This window comes from Bos indicus x Bos taurus, chromosome 19 (genome assembly GCF_003369695.1).
Source record: "Bos indicus x Bos taurus breed Angus x Brahman F1 hybrid chromosome 19, Bos_hybrid_MaternalHap_v2.0, whole genome shotgun sequence".
NCBI lineage: Eukaryota > Metazoa > Chordata > Mammalia > Artiodactyla > Bovidae > Bos > Bos indicus x Bos taurus.
In genome coordinates, this window is record NC_040094.1 from 9279979 (window position 1) to 9298677 (window position 18699).

General features: G+C 50.0%; 1 protein-coding gene across 10 annotated transcripts in view; it reads left to right on the top strand.

The window, feature by feature from the left end:
* The window catches only part of MSI2 (musashi RNA binding protein 2), a 407598-nt gene that overhangs the window by 141643 nt on the left and 247256 nt on the right, over window positions 1-18699 (top strand). For 9 of the 10 annotated variants that reach the window (XM_027519825.1, XM_027519820.1, XM_027519822.1 and 6 more), the window contains exon 6: window positions 3854-3946. The exons of the other annotated variant lie outside the window; for it this stretch is intronic. In XM_027519825.1, the coding sequence (XP_027375626.1) occupies window positions 3854-3946 (93 nt within the window). The remainder of the gene's footprint in view (window positions 1-3853; window positions 3947-18699) is intronic. 10 annotated transcript variants of the gene reach the window in all.

Below are 18699 nucleotides of genomic sequence, written 5' to 3' on the forward strand. Positions count from 1 at the left end.
AGTCGTGGAGGTGGGAGAGAAACAGGAGAGCGTGTGACTCCAGCACCCTCCGCTGCCCTCTGCGTCCCTCTCCGGAGTGCAGATCATGGAGCAGCGAGCAGCCTGTGTGGCAGTGATGCCCCCAGAACTGACAAAATGAAGCACTCCCGTTTCCCGAAGCGCCCCTGGCGGGAGGGGTCGCCTGCAGAGCTCCCCGCCACCGCTGCGCTCCCCTCCTGAAGCCTCGATGTCGGCGAGCAGCTGACCAAGGGTTGCCCGTCTTTCCACTGGCCTCGTCGTGTTCGGAAGGTTTTGATTACATCGGTCTCCTTTCAGTGTTTGCTGAAGAGTGGGACCCATCTCTGCAGCTGAGCTGGTTCCTGGAGAGGATGTTTTAGTCACTTGAACACTTTGGTGCATTGTCTGGGGCCTGGAATTTCTCATCCTTGTTTTTAAAATAAAGTATTTTAAAGACTGTTTTGGGACTGTGTAGATTTATAACTGGGTGTCTTCCCCAGTATTTAGGGCTCTGTCCTGGCAGGTTTATGGCCGTAGGGCAACGGTAGAGGGTGTCAGAGGGGACCTTCTTGTCTCAGCAGTTACTGGGGAATGAACGTGCTGTTGACTTCTGTTATTTCGAATGAACACATGTTGGTCCGTGTGAACGACTGGAATAGAAATAGGGCCAGCTGTCTACACCCACCTGGCTCTACACCATGTCTGAATGAGACCATGGGGTTCGTTTCACGAAATGTCTCTCCAGAGTCGCTTTGAGAACTCCACGAGTGCATGTTTGTAGATCACATTAGTGTTTCTTTATAGATATTTAATTGCTTTGCTGGAGGTTAAAAAAAAAAAGGAATGAAAAATATAAAATGAAACTGTTGGGCGTCTTTGCCAATCTGAAACCACGTGGAGATGCTGGAAAGTGCTTTTGAAATGATAGTGGAAGAGAATGGGGCAACAAGGGTTGATTTATCAAAGTGTTGGATAAAAGATTTCTTTCTACTGCCCGTTTGTTCTGAGCTTGAAGGATGGATTTAGTAACTGACTTTGAATTCAGGTACAGTGACCATGTATTTAGCATCTCTGAGGTGTCCCAGTAGACACTTTGGCGTATATTTAATTTAACAGGAATCTTGTGTGGTAGGCTAATTATTATATCTCCATTTTAAAGTGGATTAAACTCCATATTACATTAGAATGTAAGTTCTATCAGTTTGCTCGTAGTATTATCTGTTGAACAAATGCATTGGGAAAGTTAGGTTAGTAAAATTTGGTGATTAGGGAGTGTAGAGAGAGATTTAAATGAGGTGAGGGCCTGGTGGAGCTTCACTGTGAAGGTGACCTTGACCCCCCCCCCACCCCCAGGGGGATTGATGGATAAGCAGGGAGACAAGGAAGGAGAGGAACAAGGAGCTAGATAAGGTGTCTGCTTGTTGGCCAGAGGAGCTCAGTGGTGTGGACACTGGTGGGATCTTCATAGAATGTCTTCACGTACAGTATCTCATCTAATTTCCTGTTCATCTGAAAAAGATGAAAAAAATAGTAAAGGATGATTTTAAACACACGTGCTAACCACTGCCTGGCGGTCCCCAGCAGTGAGACACATGAGAGTCATCAGGCCGTATGTCCCCGAGACAGTGAAGGACGTCCGCTCCGGGGGTGCTCCGGGTTGGGTTTGGTCCGCGGGCTCTGGTGGCCTGGGTCCCGTCTGGGAGCCACTGAGCTGAAGTGTGAGGGCCTGGGGTCAGGGAGCCTCCCCGTCGGGGCCGCCCGGCCCGCAGATCCGGGAGGGTTCAGGGTTAGTTGGGAGCTCTGGTAGAGGACCGCCGTGCAGCGCGCAGAGCCCAGCCTGGAGTGGGTGCTGTCTGTGGTCCCACTCAGACTGAGACACAGAAGCCGGGTCCCCAGCGCCTTTCACACTCCTTCGCACGGTATGTCTTGAGGGCTGTGTCTCAACTGTTGGGCGGGGTTGTTGCTTCCTTGTCTCCGCAGATGTATCCGGAGACTAGGTGATAAGTGGTCCAGGCAGCCACGCCCCCCAGACTCAGATGTCCTGCATTGACTTTTCACACACATGTGTGATGTGGTGGGTGGCATTTCTTTTAATATTCTCAGATTCCTCTCATTGATTTGGTTTTGGATTTCAGTCTTGGTTTTCTTTGTATGTTCTCTTCAAACATTTTTCTCCCCCCGGCTTGATGGAAGTATAATTAACAAATAAAATGGTGAGATACTTAAAGTGCACAATGTGACGATTTTTAAAACATGCTTTTATTTGTTTGTTTAATGTTTGGCTGTGCTGGGTCTCCATTGTTGCGCAGGCTTCTCTCTAGTTGCAGAGAGCAGGGGCTCCCGTGTAGCTGTGGCGCTCGGGCTTCTCACTGTGGAGGCTTCTCTTGTTGCAGAGCACACCTCCAGGACGCTCGGGCCGCAGAAGTTGCAAGCCCCAGGCTCTAGAGCTTGGGATCAATCGTTGTGGCGCACAGGCTTAGTTGCTCTGCAGCGTGTGGGATCTTCCTGGATCAGGGATTGAACCTGTGTCTCCTGCCTTGGCAGGCGGATTCTTTACCCCTGAGCCCCCAGGGAAGCCCTCCAGTGTGATGATTTGATGTGTGTATGTGTGTGTGTGTGACAAGAGCCTACCCATTGAGTTAAGATGTTGTGCTTTTATTGTGTGTGACTAGACTGGGGAGATCCTGTGTCCACTGAGGTTTACATTTTTTTAATTTGATGTTAAAGAGAAACCAAACAAACAAAACAACCCCCAAACCCACGTAGCCTAACTTAGTTTTCAGAATAACGTTCATTTTGTCGTCTTTCACTCTTCCGTGTAAGGTTTTTGGTCCCGCTCTGAAGAGCTGACATCACTGACCTTCCGCCTCCTTTTGCTTTGGGCCTGGTGGGATTTTGAAGGGGGACCATTAGGAAGTTCATTTGTTTTTGTATCCAGCAAACTGCGGGTGTGGGCTTCTGTGTGCCTGGCCCTGTATTTGAACTGCAGGGCATCCTGAGAGGAGTCAGGAGACGGTCTGGGGGAGGAGGTAAGGAGGGCAGGATTATCACTCACTTTAGCACCAAGTGGAAAGTAGCGAGTGTGTGAGAGGCAGAGGGGCACGGCGTTAGGGGGCTCAGAAGTGAGAGGCGCAGCTTCTGGGTGGGGCGGCCATATAGGTATTTGGCATTTTGGAGAAGAGCGTTGCATCTTGGAGGGTAGTCAGCTTGGCATGGGAGGTACAGGCGTGGAGAGGTCTCCCAAGGAGAACCTGCGTGGACAGAGGTGGGGAGGCCTGGGGACCAGCTGGGCTTGACTGAGTGTAGGACACGTCAAGGGGAATGGTGAGAAACCCCGAGGGACAGGAGCCCTGGGGGTGGGCACGGGGGGCTGACCCTCCCAGTGCCTGTCCTGTTGGCAGACACAAGCCAGCACCTGGAATGGCTCCGTGCAGGCAGTCTGCACAGAGTTTTGAATTACATGTGAGTTTCTTATTGACACATCTGTGGGTACTTTCTGGGCAGCATGTCTTTATACACATAGTTCTCCTTTGTTCGCGTCTCTTCGGTTTAAAATAGCTCTGACGTGTGACTTCACATCACAATGAAGCTGTGTGTTATGGCCAGTGAGGCTTTGAAGTCCACTCTCCATCTGCATGAAATGCCAGCTTTCAGGTTGCGGCCTGAAGGCCTAAGGTATTCCTCGTGACTGTCTCTGGCATCCTGAGACGTCTGAAGGGCCTGCTCTGAGCAGCTGAGATAGTCCTCACATCGCCTTCCTCTCTGGAGAAGTATGCAGAGAGGCTTGTTCAACAGCTCGGTGAGTGTGGCTTCAGATAACCAAGTTAACCCGTCTTCCTCTTGTCGTTTCTTGCAGATGGTCACAAGAACAAAGAAAATCTTTGTAGGAGGACTGTCTGCGAACACCGTGGTGGAAGATGTGAAGCAGTATTTCGAGCAGTTCGGCAAGGTAAGGGGTGTGTGGGGTTGGGGCAGCCTCCTCTGTCCTTCAGAGTGGCTGCTATGGCCCCTGCCTTTGCCACAACCGTCTCCTCCAGAGCCTCGTCCTTGGACTTGGCTGTCGAGATGTGAATGGGATTCGGCAGGAGCCGAGATGGAAGAGCCTGGCTTGTGGTGGGCACGGAGCCCCGTGCACCGACAGGAACAGACAGAGCGGCCTTTGAGTGCGGTTTCACCGGCCTTAGCTGGTCGTGTGGGGCCTGGGCCGGGAGCTGACAGGGGCAGCGCCGGCTAGGGAAGGGACTCTGAGCTGGGAGTCACAGGGCAGGAGCTCCCGCAGAAGCTGGTCTCTGTTGGCACTGGGCTTCGTTCTGGGCCTTTCTGGAGGATGCACTGAGAGAGGAGGCTCCCTGGGGGCTGAACGCTCCTCCCCTGTCAAATGCCTGAGGAAACCCAGGAAAGATGCTGGGCGCGAACCTGTCAGGATGTCCAGGAGACAGCAGTGCGATCATCCCCTGGGCTGTGCCGGGGGATTGGGCCCGGAGCGACTCAGGAGGCCCCAGAGGAGTCAGGAAACCGAGTGTGAGAATGCGTGAGTCAGACAGACAGACAGGGTGTGTAACTGTGGGTGATTCATTCGGCCCCTTTCTGCTTGGCGGGGAGGCACGGCCTTGGAGGGTGGGTTCTTCCTGAGGGGGCCCCGTTCCTCGGGGGACTGTTTCCCCCTGGCCCCCACAGGGTGGCTTGGGGGGCGCCGAGCCTTGCTGGCTGTCGTGCGGCGCCCCCCGCGGGCTCGTGTGTCCCAGGAGGCTGGCGGGTGAGTGGGTGTGCAGGCCCGCAGCCTCTGTGTCTTTGAGCAGCTGTGGGCCTGGTCCTGGGTCCACAGGTGCGACGGGCTGCTTCTGCACAGGCCTGTGTCGTGTGCCCCCGCCCCCACCACAGGGCGGGAGTGCAGAGGCCTGCCTGCCCAGGGTCCTGGAAGACACCGTCCTAAGCTCGGTCATTCCTTTCCCCCATGACACCCGTCACGCGTGCCCTGGGTGGCAGAAAGGCACTGCTGCCCACCGGCCGGCCTGAAAGTTCTGTGCTTTCGTTCCTTGCCCGCAGTGATGGCCAGCTGGGGGCCCATCTCCAGGAGAGGCCTGTTGTGGACTCCTCTTTGGGAGGCAGGCTTTGACTCCTGGTTAGCCTCAGAACGGGAGATTTTCCTGTTTCTGGCGTTCATCTGTTTCTGCATGGATGGGAGACCATGCTTCCCAGAACCCAGCCTCCTCCCGCCCAGCCTTGCTTTCCGAGTGGCACTCAGCTGCCCTTCCGGGTCGGTTATGAAAGGCTCCTTCCCCACGGCACTGTCTGGCATTGCCAGTTGGGGGCTGATTCATTCTGGCGGGATAAAGAATAGCTGAGTGTGCTGATGTCCGTTGTCTCGCTGCTCTTCAGGACTGATTGAGAGTGCCGAGGGGGATGGGTCCATCCCCCAGCCCCGCCCTGCCCAGGGAGAGAGATTGGAAATAATTTAATGAGACAAACACAGCTTGCGTAATGGAAGGCTCTGGAGTGCCGGCCCTCGTTGCTACCGTTTCCGCCTTTAAAACCAGGCTGGGGGGTAGTGTTTGCAAACATGAAGTGGGATTGCTTTTTCGAGCCATAACCTGCCTTGGAATCTCATGGGCCAATTTGTGGGTGTCAGGAAAGTTGATGCTGCCCAGATGGGCTGTTAGAATATCCCGAACAGGCTCGTACTTGCCACATCTCCACACATGCCCGGCGCTGGTCTCTCCTTCTCTCTCTCCTTTCTCTCTCGCTCTGTCTTTCCGTTGTCCTTCATTAGCACTTAGCGCTGTGACTCAGTCCGTGGGCCGGTGGCAGGAAGCGGCGAACCCGCAGCAGCGGCCGTCCCTGCTCTGGGAACCGCGTCCTCTTGTCTGCAGACGGCCACAGACTGTCTTCCCTGACTTGGCACTCACCAGGTCCAAAGCTGCTCAGTTAGTTTTGCAGTAATACCTGCGGATTCCAGCAGGATCCATAAACCTACCAAGTGTTTTATCGAAGGACTAAGGAGGCCTTTGAGCATATCCCAGCCCTCACGCTCTGTACACTCATGTGTTAGTAGCCTGGTGCGTCAGTGTGCTCTGCGGGTTAGCTGAGTCTGTATTCACAGGAGCTTGTTCCTTGTTTGGCTGGTGGCTGGAGTGACTTGTGTGTTCCCTAGGGTAGGGCCCACTGCCTCTCAGGATTCTGGTATAATTCACTTGAGTGCAGAAGGATCCCAGAAGGGGAGACCCTGCTGCTGGGCCTCAAGGGCCATGAGTGAGCCCTGCACCTGTGAAAGGAGTAACAGTAAATTGACAGACTGAGGGAAATGGAAAAGACACACGCACACACTTGCATAAGGTTTGCTCACACACCTGTGCACACTCCCCACTGTCAGGTTGTTCGGGGATCTTTTCGGTTGGTTAACTGCACATTGCTGCTGCTGCCGCTGCTAAGTCGTGTCAGTCGTGTCCCACTCTGTGCGACCCCATAGACGGCAGCCCACTAGGCTCCCCCGTCCCTGGGATTCTCCAGGCAAGAACACTGGACTGGGTTGCCATTTCCTTCTCCAATGCATGAAAGTGAAAAGTGAAAGTGAAGTCACTCTGCCATGCCTGACTCTTAGCGACTCCATGGGCTGCAGCCTACCAGGCTCCTCCGTCCATGGGATTTTCCAGCAAGAGTACTGGAGTGGGGTGCCATCGCCTTCTCCTAACTGCACATTAGGAAGGTGTAATTTAATGAATAATTTAGTGAGTGCGTGTTAAGTGTTGAATATGGGCCAGGTCGGGCTTCCCTGGTGGCTCAGATGGTAAAGAATCTCTCTGTAATGCAGGAGACCCAGGTTTGATCCCTGGGTCTGGAAGCTCCCCTGGAGAAGGGAATGGCAACCCACTCTAGTAGGCTTGCTTAGAGAATTCCGTAGACAGAGGAGCCTGGCAGGCTATAGTCCATGGAGTTGCAAAGAGTTGGACATGACTGAGCGACTAGAACTTCCCCTTTCTTTCTTCCTTGGGCCAGGCCATTGACTTACATTCTTATCTCACTTAATTCTTCTCTGGGGTGCTGGTGGGGGCCCTGCCCATTTTGTAGATTGTTAAGTAGAGCCTTGGTGGCACTGTATCTTTGTCTCAAGGTCACAGCCTCCTGAAAGGTCACAGACTTCCCCTCTAGGCTTGTCTAATAACAGAACCCAAACTCTAGGCCCTGTTTCAACTGCTTACCGACCCGTGAGATAGACTTAGGGCAGGGAGGATGCCCAGGAGAGGCAGAGATGGTGTCCCCTTTGGGTGCCCAGGGGCAGTGCCGGGGACCTGGGCCTGCACAGCCTCCTTGCTTCCACACAGCGGATCCGGGTGTCCCCAGCAGCCCGTTTGCAGGGGTGGACAGCACAGGTCAGGGGGGTGAAGTCTCAGCGGAGGTCACCCAGGTGAACCAGGCTGTGTGACAGGCACAGTGCACGCCCTCCTTCCTCCCAGTCCAGAGCCTCCCGCCCCTCCGCAGCCTCCGCCCAGAGTTTCCCGCCTTCTTTGCAGTTTTCGCTCGTTGTCAGGCCTCTTGGTGCTGCCTCTTCCCGTCTTTCCTAAGGTGGCAGCTGTTGGGCTGTTTATTTCAGGTGGCAATCAGGGTGGGGAAGGTGGCTGTCCTGGGGCTGAGCTCGGGAGGGCTGAATGTGTCTTTACTATAAGCGGAGTGGGTGCAGGACTGTACACCCAGAGCTTGAAATAACTCGAGTTGGAGGCTTGTAATTGCCTTTGGTGCTTTTCTCCCACTTGCTTCCCAGAGATTTACAACCCCACCCCCAGGTTAGGGGCGTTGCTACTTATCTGTATTTAAGATGAGACTGTGCAGTCGCGGCATAAGGACTCTGCTGACTTTGGTGCCATTCTCACCCCCTGGGTAGTTATTCTGGCCCCCTCGTTGGAGTAAAGTAAGAAGAGGTACCCCAGACCCTCATACTGGGCATGGCCGCATGAGGACGCCGCTGCGGCATCTTAACAGGCCCGTGCTTTCCTGGCCTCAGCTTCCCACCCCAGGGAAGGGCGTGCAAAACTTGTAAAGGATTTGACTTGTAAACTTGTAAATAGTTTTGGCTCTGTTACAGCTACTCACTTCCATTGTACAGAGAATGCAGCTGTAGCCAACACACAAACCATTGCATGGCTTTGTTCCAATAAAACTTTATTTATGAAAACAAGTTTGGGGCCCCATTTGGCCCATGGGCCATGATTTGCCAGCCTCTGTACTCGATTATTCCTAAGGTTGGTTTCAAGCTTGGAAAATTGAATAATTTAGAAAGTGTTTAAGTAAACTTACATAGGTAGATAGATAGATAGGTATCTGTGGTGTCTATAGACTGTAACCAAGACAAGATGTTATCAGTAGTAATGAGCATGATGTACTAATGGTCAACAAAACAGCTGTAACGGTGGTAGAGTTAATTTGTGCACTTCAGGATCCAGGGGCGATGAAGGGATTCTCTATTTGGAAAAAGCTACCATTTATAAACTGGGATCTTCATCCTTTGAGGAAGGTCTGGGAAAACTGTAAATTATTTCCAATTTCTTGTTACCTGTGCTAGATCTGAATGAAGGAAGATGCAGAATTTGTGAGGTTGAGATGTTAGGGTGAACTTCTTTACTGTGTTCTGATGTTTCTGGATTAGAGGGCCATGTGCTTTGTGCTGAGGTTTTAATGCATTAGAAAGCTGGTTCTCAGGGATGTCAAGTGAGGTGGTGGGACATCTCTTCTGCAGATGAGGAGGCTGATGTTGGGAGAGGTCAGTAAGTTGTCCACGGTCGTGCAGCCTGCAGACTCACTCATTTTCACCCGAGTTCAATGTTTATAAAACCTCATCTGCCACTTTACCACGGAGCAGCCCCCACCCTCAGAGGGAGAAGGTTCATTTGTCAGGAATGTTGGTCTCCGGTAATTTATTTTACTGCTTCAGGTTTCCTAGTGGATGCTATCTGTGCTGACGATTTCTTGCCGGCGAGAATGATGTATATAGACCACTCAGAAAAATGGCACATAAATGATGCTCTCGATACACGCACACAAACCCCGACCATCCATCGGGCTGTTGGGCGCTGTTCCCCCGCCACGGCTGTGCGGATGAGCCCGGCGTGGCGATTATTAAAAAGCCCTGGGATCAAAGCCGCTCCGTGTACCAGAGCTTCCTCCTTCTCCCCTTTAGGCCCCTCCTTCAAGTACCGGTTTCTAAAATTCTCACTTATAGGATTTGGGAGATCAAAAAGAGGCCTTTAAACTTAATGAATTCTCGGCTTCGTCCTGGATGGAGCCGTTGTGCACCTCTCAGCCGTTCACCTCAATGAGAGGGCTGCTCGGTGCGGGCTCGCTAGGTAATTCTCACTTTATATAACTCTCTGAAAGCAGAGCAGCCCGCATCTGGAGGCTCCCAATTATACTTCACATGGTGAACTGTGTAATTAGTTTGGAAGACTTACGCTTAGTCATTGGTTTATCCTAATCGGCTTTGGCTTTCCCCACCAACAAAGTGAGCTTATTTTGCTAAGCTGAACCGACTCTGCACCCTTTGTTCCAGCCTTTTATTGTCTCATTCCTTTCATTCTGTTTTACTGCCAAAGTTCTGTTTCATTAGACCTACAAGTCATTTCCAATTCAGTGGGCTGCTACAATCCGGCCTTTATCACTGGCTGCCCTGGTTCCCATGTCCCTTCTGGGCCAGTGCCCGAGAGTGCGGGTTTGACGTGAGGGCTTTAACCCTTTGCTGGGCCAGCCCCTGACCGTGGCCGATGGGAGGACGAGGCCCCGCGAAGGAGGTCTGTAAAGTCCTCCTCTGTCTCACTGAAGGCAAGCCCCATGGAAATGAGACCGAGAGGGGCCTTCGAGCCCTCAGGGAAGTTAGCTTGACTTAGAGAATGGTGCTAGAAAACTTTGGCAGGGGGAACATGGAGAACAAGAAGGAATTGTCTGCTTAATGTAATGAGATCTCATCGATTCCACTCGTGGGGGGTCTGCCTTGTCTCTTCTGTCTCCAGGTTTTACATGCAGGCACGACGCGGGCACCCCCGGCCACTGCAAAGATGTTCCTGTTGATGCTGTGTGTGTGTGAGGAGAGAAGGATCTAGAATGAAAATATCATAAAGCCTTTGAAATGGGAAAGGCAGGAGATCTGTGCGAAAATAAATAAGCAAGCCACTGTGTTCCTGAAAGTGGACTGTGATTTTATTGCTTCCTAAGGCAAGCCATAGATACACAGAGCTCTGGGAGGTGTGCGGTTCTTTCCGACCAGGCCTGGAAAACAAAAGTCCTGTCTGTCCTTTGTGGGCTTCACGGCCCCCACGAGGCCAGCGTCTTCTGAAGTGGTTTGCACACACGGACTCACTGGAAAGTGATGTTCGGCGTGCTGGGCTCGCCTGTCACCTGCGGGCCTTCACTCTGGAGGGCCATGGCGTCCCTCGGACCTTGACTTGGAGCTCCAGAGTGCACCAGGAAGGGCCGTTTGCTCTTTCCTCCCTGACCAGCCATGCTGAAGGCTACTTGTGTGTTTAAATTTTCTTCCTGTGACAGCTCAGAACAAGGCCAACACTGTCCTGGTGTTTTATTAAATCTCTGGCTGGTTTGTGTCAGTCTCTCCCTTTGGAGGTGTGTCATATGGGGGAGGGGACTTTATTTGCCCTGTGACCCCTGGCAGAGCTGCTGAGGGCAGAAAGTCACAGTTGGCAAACAGGGGAGTCCTGCCTCATCTGCGGGCCTGAGCCTCCTGGGCCAGGTGACGGCAAACAGAGCCCACAAGTAACATGAGCCTTGGGCTTTGCAGGTGAACCCTCTTGCCAAGCAGCTTTCTGTTCTCCTGGTGAACTTCTTCCTCCATTTCTGCTGCAGCCCGTGGAGGAGGTTGAGTTAGAAGCAGATTGATTGAGCACCCCAACCTCACTTCTCCTAAATCCTCTTTTATTTTTTCTCCTGCTTAAAAAAAGGAGCTCCTGAAATAGATGAGTGGGTTTCTAGGAAAACTTCCCATTTCCCTTTTAGTGGATAAAATATAGCCAGCTGTTGTTAGGCAAATGCATCAGACATTATTATTGCTCGGTTAACAGTGTTTTAAAATATACAAATAGAAAAATAGGATGCCTTCTGGATCACAAGCTGGGAAAACTTTGAGATTATGCTGATCACATGTGTATGCGTAGTAGGTAGAGGAAGAAGGCGCAAACTTTCTGGCTGTGTGTTTGTACCGTGTTTTCCAGTGTGGTTTAGCATCACTGGGTTTTTATAGGGGGCCTGGAAGAGGAAAAGCAGGGGCTGGAGAGCCCTTGGGCAGGAAGGAGTTAATGAGCCTCTGGAGAAGGGGTTTAAGGGCTCCTCCAGCTCACCTTCCCAGAGCCCTCCTGGCAGCTTGAAGATGTCACTTACAATGGAGTTGTTAGCATGAGAAAGAAGCCTCTCTCCCCCTGGACGTACTTCAGTGGGAACTGAAAGTGTCTGAGAAATCACGGTTCAAGCTTGTGCCAGTGGGTGCAAGGAGTGGTTCTTACGGAGGAGAAAGCTCAGTTCATTTAGACTTGGCATAGAAATCGGATCCCATTGTTTCGTGGAGTGAACACTGATACGGAGATTCCTGCCCACCCCTTGGCCCACCAATAGGATACTCCATGACATGGGTTGCGTATGCTTTTCTTTTTTCTTTCTTTCTCTTCTCCCTCTTTTTTCCCCCCTGTTTCCTTTGTTCTCTGAGAATTAGTCTCTCTGTAGAACGGCTGGATTTGTCAGGTTACCACCCTCTAAATTTTTACAGCTCCGTGTATTCAAACTTGGTATTTGTGAATTAGCTGAAAATGGGCCGCCCATCAGTACTTTATTTACATTCGAAGCCGTGAGAGTGAGAGCCCCAGAAAAAATGTTAATATGCAGGCAGAGGCAGAAGGGGTGAGTTTCTGACTGTTGCTAACCTCATTGCTGCCTTTAAAACCAATCATGAGGCATACGGCTGATATTTAATAGCTTTTAGCTGATTATTTTTCTTCTCCTCCTCTTTCTTTTCTATCCAAGTTGACCTGGGTGTACTTGAGCGGAAATGAAGTCATCCAAATGCTGAATTAGAATAATCACAGGCCTCCAAGAATGAAATGGAAGCAGAGATTAAATGGTAGAGGGAAAGCTGGCATTAATAAGCAGCGGGAAAACTTTGCATAAAATAAATAGGAGATTTGATAGATTGAATTTGTATGTGCGTTTTCCATTTTTTCTCCACTCTGTATTGTCTTCCTAGAGTCGAATTGTTGGCAGAGTGGGATTTGATTTGCTTCAAGTCCGCATACCTTCTGCAGCCAGGGTGATGGTCTTTTCTTCTTCATGGGATGTTTGTGTGACCAGGATGTTTCCAGGGTGGAAGAATCTGGGCAGAGGGGCCCTTACTGTGAAAGGTTGATGATTACCCCTTGCAAAGTGCAATGGTTGGGCGTTGGCGGGGTGGACACAGATGGAAGATAACACACAGCAGGCAGACAATGAATATTATGGATGGATTCCTGATTGTTAGGAGAAGAACAGGGCTGAAAAGAGTAGGGTGACCAACCGTCCTGGTTTGCCTAGGACTGAAAGATTTTTCAAGAGCTCAGAATAAATCATTTGCCCTAAATAAATGGGAGGTTGGAGAAGTTGAGACCCTTGGCCTGAAACTCCAAAGGCATTAAACTTTTGATCACCTCCAGCAGATTTAAGTATTCCTTCCTGTATGTTCCAGAACACTTACTTTGAACTGTTTACAGCCTGCACTCCTTAATTCAGCCACTGCGGGCAGGAGTCCACACAGGTCAGCAAGTATAGTAAGTGGCCTGAGGACGGCAGGACAGACAGACAGACCCACAGCCCCAGGCAAGGGCGGCTCATCTGGATGTGGAGTGTAGGAGCCCTATGGGCTCCTACTTGGGGAGTATTTCTGTGTCTTTTGAAAATAAAAATTTCTGCCCTTTGTAGCAAAAAAGTGAGTTTCTTGTAGTTAAAGAGCAGAATAAGGATTTAATTATATTCAAAACAAAACAGCAGAATGGTTTGTTTACAGGAAGTCGTGTTTTAGGTGGTCTGTCATGGAGGATGTAATTTGTGGAATCGGATTAGTTGTAAATTAGAGATTTTTGGTTGTTGAGGTTGCTAATGGTCTTTTTATAACTGGCAGCAGAGGTAAATATTTTCAGACTTGCTTATTGTTTATAGAGTGTTATTGCTTGAAAAAAACCATTTAAGGTGCTTTTCCCTTCAGGAAGTATTAATAAGAGTATGGAACGATCAGAGGCAGCCTTCCTGATCTTCTTATCAGCGTTCTTGGGGAACTGCAGGAGAGTTGGGTGAGCATCAGAGAGAGAAGTGCTGGGGTGGTTGGTGAAGCAGTTTGCTGATTCTGGTATTAAAATAACAACAACAACAAAAAGGTTTTCTCTTTAAAAAAAGACGACTCCAAATGTAAATTGGTGTAGCCACCATGGAAAACAGTATGGAGGCTCCTTTAAAGACTAGAGTTGCCTTAGGACTCAGCAGTCCCACTCCTGGGCATATATCGTGAGACAACAATCATTCAAAAAGATACGTGCACCCCTGTGTTCATAGCCGCTCTATTTACAGTAGCCAAGACATGGAAACAACATAAGTGTCCGTTGACAGGTGAATGGGTAAGGAAGACGTGGTGCATGAACACAGCGGAATACTTCTCAGCCATAGAAAGGAGTGGAGTAATGCCGTTTGCAGCTGCGTGGATAGACCTAGAAATTATCAGTGAAATAAATCACAAAGAGAAAGACAGATGTCATACACTATCACTTATATATGGAATCTCAACAGAAGCAGACTCGGACATAGAGCATAGACTTGTGGTTGCCAAGGGGAAGGGGGCAGGGCAGGGTTGGATTGGTCGTTTGGACTAGAAGATACGAACTGTCATCTATAGGATGGATGAACAACAAGGCCCTGTTGTATAGAACAGGGAACTATATCCGATGACTTGTGATAAACCATAATGGAAAAGAACACATATGTGTGTGTGTGGATGTGAATACATATGTGTGTGTGTGTGAAAGTTGCTCAATCATGTCTGACTCTTTGTGACCCCATGGACCTCCAGTCCATGGAATTCTCCAGGCCAGAATACTGAAGTGGGTAGCCTTTCCCTTCTCCAGGGGATCTTCCCAACCATGGGATTGAACTCAGGTCTCCCACATTGCAGGCAGATTCTTTACCAGCTGAGCCACAAGGGAAGCCCAAGAATACTGGAGTGGGTAGTCTATCCCTTCTCCAGCAGATCTTCCCGACCCAGGAATCGAACAGGGTCCCCTTCATTGCAGGTGGATTCTTTACCAACTGAGCTATCAGGGAAGCCCATATACATATACATGTGTGTGTGTGTGTGTGTGTGTGTGTGTGTGTGTGTATATAAAACTGCATCACTTTGCTGTATACCAGAAGCAGTAGCACCCCACTCCAGTACTCTTGCCTGGAAAATCCATGGACGGAGGAGCCTGGTGGGCTGCAGTCCATGGGGTCGCTAAGAGTCAGACACAACCGAGCGACTTCACTTTCACTTTTCACTTTCATGCATTGGAGAAGGAAATGGCAACCCACTCCAGTGTTCTTGCCTGGAGAATCCCAGGGACGGCGGGGCCTGGTGGGCTGCCATCTATGGAGTCGCACAGAGTCGGACACGACTGAAGCGACTTAGCAGCAGTAGTAATAGCACATTATAAATTAACTATACTTCAATAGAAAATAGAAAGGAATACCCTATTTCCTTTATTGATAGATGTGTTTTAATAGCAAAAAGGAGGATTTATTGATGCCATGGGTCTCCGTTCCAGCTAAGCTGGCATTTGTTCTGATTCAGAGATTGCAGTTCGCCCAGACTTTCCATGTGCCTTTTGACAGAATTGTCCCAGTGGCCCTGTGGGGAGGGAAGCCTGTCCCCGTTTGGAAGCCAGGACAGGAAGCTCGGGAGAGCATGAACGACTTGCTCAGAGCTGCAGACAGACGACAGTGGACCCCGAGTGCAGACCCGAGCCCGGCCAGGAGGCCTGGGCTTGTGGCTCCAGCACGGCTGCTGGGCTGGCCATCTCCCTCAGGGCTGTGGGCACGGTGGCCAGCCGTGAGCTGGGCCGTGGGGTGTCTGTGGCACATCTTCCAGGAAGCTGGTTGTGACTTTATGATTGTTTGTTTAAAACATATATTATGTTAGACCAAATATTATGGCATGAACTGCAAAATTTGCATAATTGTTTTTGAAAAACCCTGAGACTTGGAGACATTTCAGGATAGCTGCTGGCTGCGATAGGCTCTGTCCTCCGTCGTTCTGGGCCATCTCGGGATTTTCCTGACTTCACTCCTGGTAAGGAGCTCTTAGGTGGAAACGTTGAGAATCAGTACTGTGTAGAGTAGGGGTTGGCATATTTTTTCTGAGCAGGACCAGATAATAACTGTTTTCGGTTTTGAGGCCCAGATGGTCTCTCACAAGCACTCCACTCTGCCATTGTAGCAGGAGTGACAGCAGTCATAGACGGTATGAAAACGAATGGTTGTGGCTGTGTTCCAATAAAACTTTATTTACAAACAACAAAAGGCTGCTGGATTGGGCTCGAAGCCAGAGTTTGCCAGCCTCCTGGTTTTGCATATTGCCTGGTAATAAGGGCATAGATTTTTTTTTTTTCTTTTTAATACGCAGACTGGCTGGTGTCAAATCCCAGCTCATCTGTTTATTAGCTCTGAGCAAGCCATTTAACTTCTTTCTACCTCAGTTACTTTATCTGCAGGATGGGAATGAGGATGGTGCTTAAACCGCCCGGGATTGTCATGATTCATAATTGAACTGAGACATACATAGTTCTTAGCATCCTGCCGAAACCAAGTGCGTGATAAACGGTAGAAAGATGAGCTGCTGTTAGTTTCATCCTCTTAAGACGCAGGCAGTCAGTCCTAAAGGAAATCAACCCTGAATATTCATTGCAAAGACTAGCTGAAGCTCCAGTACTTCAGCCACCTGATGCAAAGAGCTGACTCGTTGAAAAAAAATCCTGATGCTGGGAAAGATTGAGGGCAGGAGGAGAAGGGGGAGACAGAGGATGAGATGTTTGGATGGAATCATCAACTCAATAGACATGAGTTTGAGCAAACTCCAGGAGATAGTGAAGGACAGGTAAGGCTGGCGTGCTGCAGTCCATGGGGTTGCAAAGAACTGGACATGACTGAGCCACTGAACAGCAATAAGACCCAGGTTCAGCTGCTAGAGTTGCCTTTCCAGTGCTCTTCAGCAGTTGCCCACTACCACCTCCTCCCCCACCAACACCTGTCTCTCTCATCTGTCCCGTGGGTGGGTTTACCACTCAGTTCTTCCAGTCTCCTTGGGGATAATGCAAATTGAAAGTCTTCCCTGGATCCTTTTTGCCTGAAGATGAAGATTGAGTTTTGCATAGTTTTCAATGGCACATACCTTGAGTTCAGTTCAACTACCCTGATGCCTTGAGTTTGTGAAACTGACTTCGGCTGCTCTAGCTTTGATGGAAAACATTGAACTGATACAGACCAAAAGAGAATCCTTCTGGTTGGACCCTGCTGATGAACTCTTTAAACTTGTTTTAATAAGTAAACTTTTTTTTTCGGCCGAGAAGGAATAGAAGATACTGTCTGGAAATTGTCCCAGTATCATTTACCTGATGTTTATTAAGATATATTTGTATATTGATCCACTAACCTGTTTATTGAGCTTATTTAGCCTCTTGAGAGAGCTTTCCACATCCTCATTTAGGTTTTCTTTCCTGTGTCTAATAAGCTTGGTCTTCAGGTTTTTGAATTTATTGTAAATATTAAGGGGTGGGAAGATGTTAATTGACTCAATGTAAAGAGGAAAGGAAAACCCGTAAAAGCAAAAATGATTTCAATCTTAAAAAGTAGCGTGTCGTAGAACCGTTTGCTGCAGGGGAACAGTCATTCCTCCTCGTTAGATCCAGAAGGCATCTCATCTGCAGCCTCGCACATCGTACATTGCACGTTGATTCATTCACCCAATCTTCTGAATGCCAGGCGCTGAGCTGGGAGCCGAGGGCACAGGCTGAATGAAACAGACAAGATCCTTGCTTACTTGTAGCTGAAGTTTTAGAGTGGGGTTGGGGAGCATGAGCCAAGAACAAAAGAGTAAAAAAGTAGAATAACTGCTGCTGCTGCTGCTAAGTCGCTTCAGTTGTGTCTGACTCTGTGCGACCCCATAGACGGCAGCCCACCAGGCTCCCTGGTCCCTGGGATTCTCCAGGCAAGAACACTGGAGTGGGTTGCCATTTCCTTCTCCAATGCATGAAAGTGAAAAGTGAAAGTGAAGTCGCTCAGTCGTGTCGACTCTTAGCGACCCCATGGACTGCAGCCTACCAGGCTCCTCCGTCCATGGGATTTTCCAGGCGAGAGTACTGGAGTGGGTTGCCATTGTCTTCTCCAAGAATAACTGCAGATCATCTCAAAAAGATAAACCAGGAGCTGGAAGAAACCATAAGGGAGTACGAAAGAGGAGGGATCTTGGTTTATTGGGGAAACAAGTCAGATTTGCCTACATTTACATGTAGCCTCTCTGCCCTGAGTAGACGGTAGGGCAGGGTCTGTTTCCTCACTCTGTGCAGCCCCCCAACAGTCCCAGTGCTGGGCTCTAGTCCGTGCTCAGTAAATAGCGTGGGATGAGGGGGCCCTCTGTGTCAGAGGGCAGGGCTGTGCCAGACACTGGAGGCGTCTCCAATGGTGGAAAATTGTGGTTTTTCCGTTTCAGAATGGGGAGCTAGGAGAATGTATTCAGTTACCAGGAGCATTTCCGTAAGTGGGTCCCATCTTTCCCCTGAAGTCAGGATAAAGGAGCTGTGTCCACCCTGCAGGAGAAGCTCGTGAGGACAGAGAGGCTCTCTGGGCAGGCGGAGCTGGGCAGCAAGGCCTTTTCCGGAGCTGAAAGGGGCTCAGGCAGGTCTAGGTGTTGAGCGTGGCGCACAGCTGCTCTGGAGAAGGGAAGGACGAGAGGAGAGTGAGGTGTGGGGTCTGTGGCCTCCTGTTGCATCCAGCCCTGCTCCTCTTCTGTCTCTGGTCTAAGCAAAGCAGAGGGCCCGCTGCGGGGGAACTATCATGCTGGTGGGACCGTTGTTTCGTGGCGGCCAGTGGGTGCTTGGCTTCTCCCACAGGTGAGGCCACCAGCTTCTCCTCGGACTTGCTGTTTTCTGATCAGCCAGGCTGAGGGGTGAGAACGGGCCCAACAGCATTAAGCCAAAGCACAGACATTTCTGATGCTGGGGAATCTGGCTGTGGATGGAGTGAACTTGTCTGTGGGTACATTTTTTCTCGAAAGAACAGAGGGATGCCACTGGTGAGTATTGCCTGGCTCTTGGGAACTGTCAGGATTGCATGGGATGAAACAGAATGATTCTGGACTTTGGACTCGGGTAGACCTGAGTTTTTTATTTTCTTGGACTCCAAAATCTCTGCGGATGGTAATTGCAGCCCTGAAATTACAAGATGCTTGCTCTTTAAAAGAAAAGCTATGACAAACCTAGATAGCGATTAGAAAGCAGAGATATCACTTTGCTGACAAAGGTCCGTCTAGTCAAGGCTATGGTTTCTCCAGCAGTCATGTACAGATATGAGAGTTGCACCATAAAGAAGTCTGAGCACTGACGAATTGATGCTTTTGACCTGTGGTGTTGGAGAGGACTCTTGAGAGTCCCTTGGACTGCAAGGAGATCC